This window comes from Cydia pomonella, chromosome 5 (genome assembly GCF_033807575.1).
Source record: "Cydia pomonella isolate Wapato2018A chromosome 5, ilCydPomo1, whole genome shotgun sequence".
Taxonomy (NCBI): domain Eukaryota; kingdom Metazoa; phylum Arthropoda; class Insecta; order Lepidoptera; family Tortricidae; genus Cydia; species Cydia pomonella.
The window spans coordinates 18,530,193-18,544,805 of record NC_084707.1 but is presented as its reverse complement, the minus strand read 5'-3'; the positions used below and the strand labels follow the sequence as shown (position 1 = coordinate 18,544,805).

Below are 14,613 nucleotides of genomic sequence, written 5' to 3'. Positions count from 1 at the left end.
TATTGTTTAGTTAGGTACATCGCTTGATAGGCACAATTAAGTCAATAAAATACTTGAAAACAACTTTATCACACCTTAAAGTGAATTGCAATAAATGTTACCGATAAAATAGGTTTATGAGAACTCACACAATTTTTGATTGCCAGGTTTTTATATGATTTCACTCCCATGTGAATTCCTAACTGTAGTTCCAGTTAATAATAACACAACACTTGAATAAGTTAAATTTAAAACCAACACAAATACAAGTGTTCAATAACCTTCTACAGCATAAACTGAAATGCATTTGAAATATTGAAACCGCATCGTTCATCCCGTTATGACAAATCAGGAAAGCATTCATACCTATATATTACGACGCAATTTAAATTATATATCCTTGTTTCGACGTAGGTACTACTTACGTAAAAATGAGGATAAATACAATCAATGACGTCAAATAACATTACAAACGGCATCATAATGTGACGTAATTCATGAGGTGGCTTCATTTGAAATAGTACCTAAGTACGGATATAACTGGGTCTAAACTATAGAAATATCACAGGCTTGCTCCGCTAGCTTCTCAAATTGGAAAACTTCACCCGAGTTTTCATTTATTCCTGAAGTTAGTTCAGATACATGTCTAGAACGGTAATGTAATAATCATGATTAAAGTTAATTAAACGTTGTAACATGTATACGAGGATGACGAACTTTACAAAAAAATATTAATTAATTTAACTCGAAAAATTTTAAGCTCTCGCGGATTTACCTAATTAATAGTACCAAAGTCCTAACAACTAAACTAGTATCAAATTTGAGTTTATTAAACATTCAATTTAGTTTAGTAATATCCTAGGTTAGTAATAGTAATATGCCCTACGTCTACTCGGGATTACGTCGGGAGTAGTTTTGTCAATACCAAATTAAATAGCACGCATTACCCCTATTATCCCCCTCGACTCACAAACAAGACAGATTATATAAAAAATACTTGTCTCAAATTTCATTCAACCTACATACAAACAATTTTCTACAGATCAACCCAATTCAGTAGCATGAATTGAATAAATTAATCTCCATATCACAGAAGTTCAACGTACACGACCCTGAATAGTTACATATGAATATATAGGTAAGCCGATAAGTAACTTAAGGCATTAGAAATGAAGAAAGTCACGTTCAGTGAAGTTGACAGTCTGAGGGCATATCGCTGTCGTCGGGCGTGACGGATGCGCTCGGCCGGCGGCGCCGCGCCCTGCCTTGTCGACAACGGCAACCCGGAATATTCCACGGACAACAATGCCTTCAACACTAGACAGTCTTCTATTCGGCACACCTTTCAACTCTATGTAACTATAGACTTTCCGTTCCATTTCTGTCCGACCCACCGACATGCCGGTCATTCCTTTGGTGTGAGATTTCATAAAGAAACGCCGAGTAAACACACCGGTTTCCTTATTTGTAAAACGACATGGCTCTCAGTCAACGCTCTCGGCGCATTGCAATAGTTGAAATGTGTCCTATAGAGTTTACTTAGTAAAAACTTGGCTCGTATATTAAATTTTCCAGACATTACCAAGTACCTAACGAGTTCTAAACTTTTCCATTTGACTTGGACAAGCTGTACAAGTGTACATGCCTCTATTAAACGTTACAATTTAAATAAAATTTGTAGTTCGACTTGACCACGTATGAATGCCATTATATTAATTCTGGGGGTTATTATTATTACACTTATCGACGTGATAGTGATAGAGCCATCGAATTTTATTAGAAAAGTAGACGGTTATTGATTCCTTGGTGGACTGGTAAAGATAATAAAAAAAAAATATAAAATTTATAAAACTAGTAAACAACAATAGTAGATTGTTAACCAAGGGATGAAAGGCACTCATCCCTTTCGAGGTAGGTAGCCAATAGTCCGAGACTGAAATGGTGCCTTTCACCCAAGTTAAACACTCTACTTTTCATTTCGAATATGAGGATAAGTAAAATAAATGTATTTACAGTACATATGGTGCTACTTTCCCGGGAATGAGCACTTTCCGTGCATATGTCAATAGTATATTATTGCAGAGGCCGGGAAAGGGCAATTCGTGGATGAGTGTCGATTCGTGGACGACGCGAAGCGGAGTCCGACAAAGAAGACGAATCCACGAATTGCTGTTCCTGCCGAGGCATATATAGTGCTTTTCTCCAAACATGCGAGGAAATCAGGTAAAATAATCATAATTTAAACATGAACCAGCACTCAAATCGAACCTTCACATCAAAAACGTCAAAAACAATTTCCCTCTTTAATTATTTTTTAAAACGTTAAAGGCACAACTATTCTGCCATTCAGTACCATTCCGGATTCGCTCATTCAATATAATTGTGCAATATAAGCTGTATATGCACGCATGAGATCCTTAATAAAATATAAAAGTTATATAGTCATTGATTTTATTAAGTAGTATTCGCACGATCATACACGTCGGTCTTACACGACTCTATCCTATAGCTTGAAATGATGCTGACCGGGTCGTGTAGACGCGGCCCGCAGCTATATTAATTCATTTTTCTTAGTCAATACATGTTAAAGTAAATATTGTTTACAGTAATAACTTTCCCGTCCGCTAAAACACGACAATAATGGTTTGATTTTTTTTAATTTGAGTTTGACCATAACGAAGAACTTCCCGTACTATTTTTTCTACAATAAGGTGAACATTTCCGAGGATATTGGAGAAAAACTATGTAGGTACTGTAAAACGTTGTACTGTAAACGTGCGAATAGGTAATTCGTAACTCGTGTCGATTTAAAACACTCCCTTCGGTCGTGTTTTAGTTTATCACCACTCGTGTAGAATTTCCTATTTTCTGCACTTGTATCGTAAAATTTGTAAATAACTATTTTTTTAAACATGACTCAAGAAATACTTTGAAAAAAATTTTTTATATTTAAAGTATTTCTTATGCGTACTTTCAATTAACAATTTAGGTCAAAATATTGTTATATCTGGAACCGGGGATTAAATATCAGAATGGAAATAGTACAAGTAATCTGTTTATAAATAAATTTTAGTTGCTTATCGTAAAAAAGTGAAAGAAACCGTGCTTGGAAATTAAAATGATCTAGTGCAGAATCGGATCACTTCCTGCACACTTCATAAAACAACAACGACCCACTTTCAGACTTTCAGAGCATGAGAAATTAAAACGAAGAATCGCCTCAGGGTGAGCAGTTTCACATTCACACAAAACCAGCACTGATTGTGGAAACAACATTGATTTCCTTGCCGTGAGCGTGACACTGATTACGTACTAGTCACACTTGCCTTTGTTTGGCTAACAATCGAAGCGGAATAATCTAATCTAATATTCTATCTGAAATTCTCGATAATTTAAAAAAGGCAATATTCAATTTCTGAAACCAAATCTCGATACCTATAGTATTTATATATACTTATGTATTTATGAGCAAACAGCTAGTGTAGTATAACACACTTATGTGTGGATGCAAATTCAATAACAGACGATCAACTTTAATTCTTCGGGACCCACACCATAAAGCTGCGCTTAATAGACAATCTGCTGCTCTACCGCATCCAATCCAACCTTCTTTTAAAATTAAATGTCTCAGCGCAAATAAATTTGAACCGAAACAGCGAAAGTTGATACCACTAGTTACAGTAAAAAAACATTACAAAACGGAGCGGAGTACCAAACGGCATGACTGTGATCAATGAATTCAATGATATTCTCACAAACTTGAATGCGCACAACTTTCATTGAAGTAACTTAATTCTCACCGCGTCAGGGCATGTAGAAGAGTCGTCCTAAATTACACTGAACATCATATTAATTCACAGAATATGAGTCGGCAATAATTAATGAAGACAAGTGGAATCAGAGTTAACCTCTTGGGCGAGGTGAGGTCGTCGCCCGCAACACCTCCGCAATCGATACTCATCGGCTTCGAGCATCGGACCGAGTCCGACCAGCCGCGGAGCCGATGCCCCACTATGACTATTACACTACACTATGAATATTTGCTAACTATTTCGCAGGCGTTTTTCTACCTGACATTCCGCTTCTCGATCCGAACCTGTTAGAAAATGCCGATCGGAAGCCTAACGCTAACTGCATTGATATCAAATCAATAACTTTACAGGAGGTCGAAGCCGGGATAAAACGCTTAAAGGCCAATAGCTCCGTTGGACCTGATAACTTGCCGGCGTATATTGTAAAGGGTTGTGCGGAGTTTTTGAAGATTCCGATACAATATATTTTTAACCTGGCGCTCTCTTCTGGGTCATATCCTCGAAGTTGGAAGGTGTCTAGAGTGAGGCCGATCCCGAAGGCGGGTGACACTTCCGTCGTTGAGAATTACAGACCCATAGCCGTTCTTCCCACCCTTGGCAAGCTGTTTGAGTCCATACTTCACCGGATTCTATCTTCCCAGGTTCGGCCCTTTTTGTGTGACGCGCAGCATGGCTTTCGGCCAAGTCGTTCGGTCAACACGAATCTGTTGATACTGACTGAAAACCTTGCTCAGCATCTTGACAAAGGTGTTCAGGTCGATGTCATTTATTTCGATTTCTCGAAGGCTTTCGATCGCGTGGATAACGATGTGCTGCTTAGGAAACTTGATGAAATTGGTTTCTCTCCCAAGCTACTAGCCTTTTTTGCCAACTATCTGCGCGATCGGCAGCAATTCGTCCGACATGGCTGTTTTGTCTCGACTCCTTACCACACCCGGTCCGGCGTGAGTCAGGGCTCCATCTTGGGACCCTTGTTTTTCGGCATCATGATTAACGATCTCAAATCAGTTCTTCGGGCGGCTCAATGTCTCTTGTATGCTGATGATCTGAAGCTGGTATACAGGATTGAGCAAAGAACTGATTGCGAGACGTTACAGGAGGACATCGACCTGGTGTTTCGGTGGAGTATGCACAATAAACTTCATTTCAACCCAGTCAAGTGTTGTGTGTGTACATTTAGCCGCTCTCGTTCCGCTATATATGGGCATTATATACTGGGGTCAGAGCCGATAAATCGTGTCTTTTCCGTCAAGGATCTGGGCGTAGTGTTCGATGCACAGCTAACTTTTCACGAGCATATTTTTTCTCTCGCGAAGAGCTCCTTTCAAAGGCTGGGTTTTGTAATCCGAAACCTTCGCGATTTTCATGACCCGGTGGCCATAAAAATGGTGTACAATGGTCTAGTAAGGAGTAAGCTGGAGACTTCGTCGATCATTTGGAACCCCTACGAGTCGACGTATGCTTTACTGCTTGAGAAGGTCCAGAAAGCGTTTTTAAGGTTCCTTTATAAAAAAATATTCGGATTCTATCCGTACCTGTACCCGACAAAGTATCTTCTCGGCTCCCTCGGGTACAATTCCTTGGAGGTCAGGCGGAATTACCAACTCCTTGTCATGGCATGCCGAGCCTTGCGTGGGGAGTCAGACTGTCCCGAAGTTGTTTCTGGTCTCGTGCGCCTGTTTGTTCCGGACGTCCCGAGAATGGCCCTCAGACCACGACAACGCGACCTGTTGGCCGTGCCGCCGGCGCGCACCGTATCGCGCAGGAACTCGCCGCTGCCCCGCGCCCTCTCACTGCTCAATGCGCTCCTGGCATCGACGCCTGAATGCGATCTATTTGCTTGGCGATGGGCGGCAGTGTATAGTGAATGCTTGAGATTCTGTGAGGCGATGGATGCTAGGTGCTCTACTGTCCCAATTTAATTATTTATAATTGTTAATACTTATAATTATTAGTTAGTTTAAGTTTCGTGACGCATTGGTTCAACTGTAATGTCATGTAAACATTTTTATCAATAAAAAAAAAAAAAAAAAAAAAAAAAAAAAAAAAAAAAAAAAAAAATGACCTAATGGTTTCTTTTCACCTAGACTAGATTAGTCTAACTAGAGTTAACCGCACTTCGTTATATCAAGACAAGTTCGAACACACCGCCCGAACTAGTTCAAGTTGACTACTACATAAATGAGATTAGGTTTATTGTCTTTGATTCCCATTTCCACCTCAATCATAATCAATAACCATCAGGGGCAAGCCTCCTGAGACTATTCAATTAAATTGTATGGTAACATTGGTAACTGATGTATAATGAAACAGGAATCCATGGTAAAGGTCCTCTTTATTGTTGTAAAACTAATGAGAAAGTTTCATTTTATCCACATGTTGGGCAAAGTATTCAATCAGATGCAAATTTTGACTTTTAAATGATGATTTTGAATGATACACTTTTTATGACGTTCATTTGGATTTGATTTGGTTTGTTTTTTGCTGGTATTTCATAGTCTTTTCCTCGTGTTGGTGAGCTGAAAAATGTTGTGTTTACAAGAGGCCAAAGTTGCTGTTTAACCACGCGTTGCGAGGGTATTAAATAAGAAAATAACTATTACCTATTTATGTGCGAATAATGGATGCTGCGTTTGGATGGGAAATAATTTTAAAATGCGACAGGAAAGAAACATCTCTCTTTTTCAATTTAAGTCATAAATAAGTCGTCCCCAGTCATTTTTATTCCATCACCCGACGGAAAACATCATCTGAAAATTAAAAAGGATATTCGTCTTATCCTTGTCGAGATAGAATCCGGTGCGCTGGTCAGGGCCGCGAGTACAGTTCCGGTCCCGCAGGGCAGGGACTCAAGGGCGCCCTATATTTGCGGCCCTTGAGCTCCTTGCGGCCTTGAGGATGGCTTTGCGATAACGTGTGTACTGTGTAGGTTATAAAAATTAAAATGGCGGAGGTAGGTAACACAATAGTATACCCTCGGTATACTATAATTACAGTGCATGCGAGTGTATACTTAGGTACTATAACGACACAGGCGTGCAACATAAATAGGTAGCAAAACATTTAATATAGCCATGCTCTACGTTGTAGAGTCTACAAGAATAGGTACTGACATAAAATGGCATGTTTGTGCGCTATGCAGAATAATAAAAGGATATTTCATGGATTGAAAGATTTGGAAACCTGCCAAAAAGCTAGAGAAATCAAAGGAACACAGGAGAGGAGTGAACGAACTTTAAATCTAGCATTACTTACCAAACGTTCGCTAAAGCGGCCGTTCACCCCGCATCTCCAATGGAAATTACATCTTATAAATGTGGGCGGTTTTGCACGTGAGTGGATCTCAAAATTTTCAAACGACATCATATAGACCGCGGGCCAGGAGCATATTTCGTCAGTCATCGCCTCCCGGCTGATACTTTATCAGACGATAGTTTAGATAGTGCGGCAAAGTATGCGTAATGTGTAAATTGCGTAATCCGTTGATGGCTTTTCAGGCGTTTACACCGATGCTACATGCAAAGTTTCATGATTTGTTATTGCTATCATAAAAGGTATAACGCTTATTTTTTACACGTTCATGCGACCAGCTGATGTTCTTACCACCGCGATATAACCGGCTGACGATTTTTTTTAATTAACAACAGCATCTGAACTATCATTTGACAAATTATCGAACGGGAGGCGATGACTATTTTGTTTTACGTGTTTCGGTGGCTGCCATTCTTCAACCCACCAACGCAGCGGCAGCTGACGTCCACGAGGGTTCATCATAACACGAGTTTTCAGCCGGGAGGCGATTGGTCATGGAAATTGTTCCTGGCTCGCGGTCTAATACTGTTGAACAAATAGGAAGCTAGACGAAACACTAAGAGTTTACTAAGATTCTTCGTGGATATCCATCTCGATAAATAGGATGACTCGTTTACATTTACAAAATTACTAGTTAATACGTAATATCTGTAACTTTTTCGAATTCGCCAGGGAATTAATTATGGTTATTAGGTATTAATATAAGGTGTCTGATACACATTATTTTTAATGAGCAAGATTAACATCGATACAAAATTTATTGTAGTCTAAAGCATAATTTGTCCGATTCGCCGACAGCGTCGGAGTGAAGAAGTCAGTAACTAAGTTATCCGTCTTGAATTCCTGTGTGCATGCACCGACACCGACGCTCACATAACTCAAGCCTTGACCCGGATTGCTAACGAAGTCAAGATACTACACGGTAACAGTCACTTCATAAAACAAACTGCCAAAATAAGTCTACGAACTATTTGTTTTCAGTTTGTTAGCAAACAAGACACTGATACACTTCATCTGAGGACAAAAGACTAGTTTATGTCAGTTATTGGTCATCGCACAGTTAGTCAACTTATAAGAATGCGAAGTAGGTACTTCATAACTTGAACGTGAACAGTACTAGTCGACTGGTGTAATTTGACGACCATTTTTTTCCGAACGGCCAGGAAGCGGTATGAATATAATCCCATCAAAAACATTTTGATGTAAAATGTTACCAAGATGAAACCATAAAGCTCGCACTGTCAAAAAGTTATCAGATCTCATGTAGAGCCAATGTTCTAACTCTACAAGCCCTAACTTTATAAACTCTACACCCTAGTCGAAATACGTGCCTTGGCCGTTTCGTTACTACAAGAACTATTGTGTAAAAGAAAAGTAATGAGCAGTAAATACATTGTTCACGTTACGCCCATGTGATGGAAGCGAAACGGCCAAGCCACATATTTTGAGTGAGGTGTAGAGTTTGTGAAGTTAGGGCTAATAGAGTTAGAAGCTTATTGGCTCTACTCTACATGAGATCTGATAACTTTTTGACAGTGCGAGCCTTATGGTTTCGTCTTGGTAACATTTTACTTACATGATTTTTTTTTGTGAGATTTCACTTGTTTTTGTAAGTTGCTTATGACAATCTGCCATCCCCTAATTTTAAGGGCATGATTTACTAAAAATCTTGAAATATGTATTTTATTATTTATTACAAGGAGTCTATATACGGAGACTGCTTACCATCAGGCAGGCCGTATGCTTGTTTGCCACCGACGTAGTATAAAAAATATATATATATATCAATTGTCAGACCTATAGCATAAAAATTTGCGGAATCCTCATACAAATTAAGGGACTGAGAGGTAAAAGTTCCAAGTTTTAGAATTTTTTGTTGTTTGTGTACTAATACTAGCTTACATATCAAATTTCAGCTTTCTTGGACTTCAGGAACTACCCTAATAGTTTTGATGATCATCAGTGAATGAGTGAGTCGGTGACGAAATCGGGGTTTTTAGATACCAATAAAATCTTAAGTATAATTGAAACTTTTTATCATCAATCCGATTCCTTTGTTTGACATAATTATTGAAAGTCATAATGTAATGATTGTCAGATTATCATTAGTCATAATTCTGAAACAGTTAACTTCTCAGGATTTTCATGAGGTAGATTAGATAGGGTAGGTTTGTTTTATGGCAATCTTGAAAAGTTACGCGTTTCTGGGAAAAAGCAAATTATGACTAACGAAAATGCGGACAAACAATACATATTTAATGACTTTAAACTTTATGGGAAACAATAGAGACCCATGTTTAATAGGTCCACTATTGACATAATATCCAGAGAATTTTGTTTATCTGGGATAATCCAAACCCAAGTTATGAGAGTTCAAAGAAGCGCTTCGAAAAAAGGTGTTAGTGCCCTTATGCTTCGCTTGGCTCGTCTTGGCGAGGGCACTACCGTGTCCCCAGATGAGAAATGAAAGCACCTAGAAAGGAATAATAACAATGTATGTAGGTAAATAGGTACGCCAGTAGTCACCACAAGTGGCCCATAAATGTTAGCATGACCGAAATTCATGTTGAATAGCGGGTAATAATAAAGCGCGTAAAGTTACAGAACAAATACTATGAGTAACTGTCGATGTCCGTACATTTAGAAGAAGCCGCTAGACTTGTGAATGAATCATTGCCTGTGAGACATGAATGAATAACAACATTTTTCAAATAAAATCGCACATATTTAAGCACCATATTATGCAAACACGTAAGAGCAAATATTTGCGAAATATATGTAATGTCGTCGTCAATAATCATCGGCCGGTCTACGACAATCTTATCCATCTTTTCGGCATTGACACTCTCTGACATATAGATAATAAGTATCTTACTTATGAGCAGAAATGATAGATTCCTACTTTAATATATTATCTGTCTGTATATTTATTATTTACAGTACAAATGGTACTACTTCTCCGCACTAGTGCGTAAATTAGCATATTATGTAAATATGTCGAAAATTTAAAGGGTCATATGTACTGTAAAACGTACGATACATGTGCGAATAGGTAGATCGCAACTCGTGTCAAATTAAAACTTCGGTCTTTTTTAATTTATCGCCACTCGTTACGAATTTCCTATTTTTCGCACTTGTATGGTAATAGTACATTACGATTCGAAAACAAGACCGAAGGGAGTGTTTTAAATCGACACGAGTTGCGAATTACCTATTCGCACATGTATCGTACAACGATTTACATTACATATGGCCCTTTAAATGTTCGACACAGTAACGTAATATGCAAATTTTCGCACTAGTGCGGTAAAGTAGCACCATATGTACTGTAAATAACTATTTCAACACACTTGCTCAAAACGACGTTTTTATTCCACCGATTCTTGGCTCATAATCCTAGACCAACCAAACTAACTAACTTTTGACCAACTATTAGGTTTCAAATGTTAGTTCAAAGAGGTTTTATCACACCAAACATAATTTATAGATTAAATTATCTCGTAAATTACATTAATTAATAAACATAACATTTTATCGACTTGATCTCCATTCGTCGGATAGAAATAGGAAAATAATAGCTTTTTTACATTTTTTTAATTGGCTGTTTGTCGATTTCGTTCGCGCCTTTGCCTTGCGCGCGCATTGAAATCGTGCGTAAAAAAAATCGGCCAAGTGCGAGTCGGATTCACACAGAAAGGGGTTCCGTACCATTATCTATAAAAACGGAAATATTTATTTTATTCTGTTTTTAGTATTTGTTGTTATAGCGGCAACAGAAATACATAATCTGTAGAAATTTCAGATGACTAACTATCACAGTTCATGAGATACAGCCATGGTGACAGACGGACGGACAGCGGAGTCTCAGTAATAGGGTCCCATTTGACCCTTTGGGTACGGAACCCTAAAAATAACGCGCCAGCCATTTTCCGTATTTGTCATAAAATTTGAATAGTTTTGCGTGATTTTAGTTTATATATTGACGAAAATGTCATTTTCAAGCATTGAAAATGAAGAACACATAAAATTGACGCTGCCAGTAATACTAATAGAGGCAGGAGCCGAGAACCATAGCCTTTACCATCAAATACAGGTGAAAAATAATTGGCGGCATATGAAACTTTTATTTAATGGAAAATCAGCAAAAACGCCCAGCCTTTCTTGGAAAACGTGTTGGTAGCTTACTTTATTGAACTGGTGAATAAGTGCCTACAAGCCCAGCACGCTTTGGTGCAATTATTCGATGTTAAAAAAAAACTGTAAGCCACCATTTTGAAACTTGTACTTTTACTGTTTTGACAAAAAAAACGAATTTGTAAGTTTTGTTTTCCCTAACAAGTGTGTTGAAAAACGTCGTATGAAACGCGTGTGCATTGGTCAACAACGGCTTTCTTATTGCGCGCTCGCTTACAGCTCGCGCGCACATATCGCCTCGTGTGTAATGACCAACTTAGCACACTTGTATCATAATGTACTATTAAGTATTTAATAATATTATCAATCTACCGCGCCGTGCGGTACCTACACTGGCTTTCCGGCCGTGGCCGGCAATAATGTATGAATTTCCTTTACCGGAACGTCTTACTAAAGCGCAATTAACATGAAGTTATAACGAGATTTCCGCACACATTTATAAAAAAAAAAAACATTAAGAATTTTCACGCTCTACATTAGTCTAAATGTTACTTTAGGCACTGGAATTAAAATTCGACGCTCCTTTACTAAATTGTTTTACTACTTATTTGGCTTTTGATGATGCGATGGTGGTGATAAAATTAATAAATATTCTGTACGTAAAAAAATGGAGGGAGGATATTTACCCCCGTAAATGATATCGCGGGTAAATTGTAATTTAATAAAATTTTAGTAAAGGTCAACAAAGATTATTCGTGCTTCCTGACATTGCAAGTTACCTTGACGTACCACCTCGTCTGCGACTTTCTGTGCCTGGGCCGGCGGCGATCGGGGCTGCGCGAGTCGGCGCGCTGGGCGGCGGGCGCGCGCAGCGCATGGCAGCGCGCCGCCAGCGCCTTCGTGCGCTCCGCCAGCGAGTGCCGCAGCTCGCCGCCGCCGCAACCCCGCACCAGCATCTCTCAACCACCGGCTTCTTTCACTTCAATGTCCTCCTCGTCGACCATGCCACTCATTGCTGATAACTCAACACGACCGTTTGCAAATTTGCTTATAATATTGTCAGTTGACGCCACTTCTAAGAAAATCACCGCTTAACATACATACGTAGGCCAATAGTCAATGTCAAGAAGGGCACTAAGCAAATGTTGTTACAGTTTTCAGATCTTCAGACATCATTAAGATGATTTAAACTAGCAAAAACAAATCGAATTATTTAATCGAGACTGTTTAGCAAATAAGATTCATTCATCTAATAAAGTGACACAACACAAGGTCTAGGTTGAATGATAAGGTCGAGTTACATTCTATTTATAGATAGTCCCTGCAGTGACTAATATACCGAAGACCTAATCTAATGTCGGTTGACGAATCATGAGGGGGCATCCTACCTAGTTGGTTACTAAGTTCTGTTACTCGATTTGCAACCTCTTTATTTCCGTTAAAACAAATGCTACCGAAAAAATAAAAAGGCGGCAAATGCGAGTCGGACTCGCCTATGAAGGGTTCCGTACCATTTATGACGTATTAAAAAAATACTTACTAGATCTCGTTCAAACCAATTTTCGGTGGAAGTTTGCATGGTAATGTATATCATATATTTTTTTTAGTTTTATCATTCTGTTATTTTAGAAGTTACAGGGGGGGGGGACACATTTTACCACTTTGGAAGTGTCTCTCGCGCAAACTATTCAGAATTTAGTATATACTTAACAAAATTTAGTAACCAACTAGGTACTATTAAATAACTAAACAAAGTATTTATATTATGTGCTTAAATACTGCATAAACAATTGACGGTTGTTCTTTGGCTCTAAATATAGTACTATTTATACGACTACGGCAAAGTCAAAGAGATATATTTTAGTAGTATGTACAGGGATCGGAAACCGGTATTTTTTGTATGGGAACGAAAACGGTATTTTTTCGTTCTTTGTTAATTACTTAATTTCTAATTAGGCAATCTAATAATACGAAGTCGTTATCTGAAAACACAACTGAGTCCTACATTTAGAGTATAAAATAAACCGAAATATGTGGTTATTTCGATGTTTTTGCAAAAAACCGGTACCGATCCCTGGTATGTAATGTATATCTTTGTACCTATGTGGGAAGTTATAAAGCCCCTTTAGACGGTTCACGAAATTGTATGCATTTTTCGTTACATTGCGGTATTTGGTCGGTCGACTGATTTCATTACATACTCTGTACCTGTAGTCGGCAATGTATCGAATATGGGGCTTTGCGGTTCAATTCAAAGTTATTGAATGTGGTATAAATCGATTTATTTTTGCAATAGGACAAGAGACATGGGATCGAATTGACTTTGTCACTAAGTAAGTAGTAAGTACCCTATTCAGTCCTGTACTCACATATTTACATAGTTCCCGCCTAATTTATAACACAGCAAACAAAAATACATACGTGCTCGCCTGCCACCTACTTAATTATGCATCCGACTTAGGTAGGTATTTCATTCTTCACCATAAATAATGGTAATGTATGCATTCCACAAAGGGATGTCTTTGTACCCTGGATTATAGCAGAGCACGTTTCTACGCACCTCAGCATGGAAACTTTAAAAAATTTCATGTAACACAGATAACTATCCTATCTTTATGCTGTCTTTGTCGTTAAGGTTTAGTTCCTCATAAATGTCGGTGGCTTTGCTTTGCTCATAAAATGTTGTCATTGAGTGTAATAAGTTGATAGAAATCTGTGATGTAATCATGTTTGTTTAATAGCCGTCTGGCGTTCTCTCTCAACGTTATCTAGGGTTTAAGAGACTAATGAAATGTTCGCACATGTATCCGACAAGCTATCTAGCCGTAAGTGGAGAGGTGGTTAGTTGACAAGTGAGTGAGCGTGCCTGCGGAGTAGGTCGATATCTGACAAGGAAATTGGATAATTGAGGAAGGGAGCGGCAGCCCGCCGACGAGCTACATGCTTCTACCAACGTCACTCAACATCGTCAATTGGTCAAATAATAAATGAACTCTGGTACTAAGTTACAAAATTATGGAACACAAATTGTAGGTGGCTCTAGTGTACAAAATTAGTTTACATAGGACCTACTTTAGTACTAGTAGTAGTAGTACTGTTCCAGACAATGGTTTCGTTCAAATGGCTATAATAAGGGGGAATTTTAAAACGTTTGTACCGTCATCAAATGCACAGTCGCCACCAGATATACCGAAGTGGCTGAGGTGCTCAAAAATATCTGAACACGCACTCTAACGCCTTGACATTAGGTGTGTTCAGATTTTTGTGTTTATCTATTTGTGCGACTGTATATAGTCCTGAGGGCCTAGCTAAGATGACAAACGTTCGCAGAAAATGAAACGAAACGCTATTGTCTCTATCACTATCACTACAGTTA

General features: G+C 38.5%; 1 protein-coding gene across 11 annotated transcripts in view; it reads right to left on the bottom strand.

Annotated features, from left to right (window-relative positions):
* LOC133517969 (ral guanine nucleotide dissociation stimulator) overlaps positions 1–14,613 on the bottom strand; it is a 68,601-nt gene that overhangs the window by 23,763 nt on the left and 30,225 nt on the right. For 4 of the 11 annotated variants that reach the window (XM_061851475.1, XM_061851472.1, XM_061851480.1 and 1 more), the window contains exon 2: positions 12,017–12,312. The exons of 2 other annotated variants lie outside the window; for them this stretch is intronic. In XM_061851475.1, coding sequence (XP_061707459.1) covers positions 12,017–12,193 — 177 coding nt within the window. In that variant the 5' untranslated portion in view covers positions 12,194–12,312. Of the gene's footprint in view, positions 1–128; positions 278–12,016; positions 12,328–14,613 lie in introns of those variants that run through there. 5 more of the 11 variants (XM_061851476.1, XM_061851478.1, XM_061851479.1 and 2 more) reach the window with 3 other exon arrangements.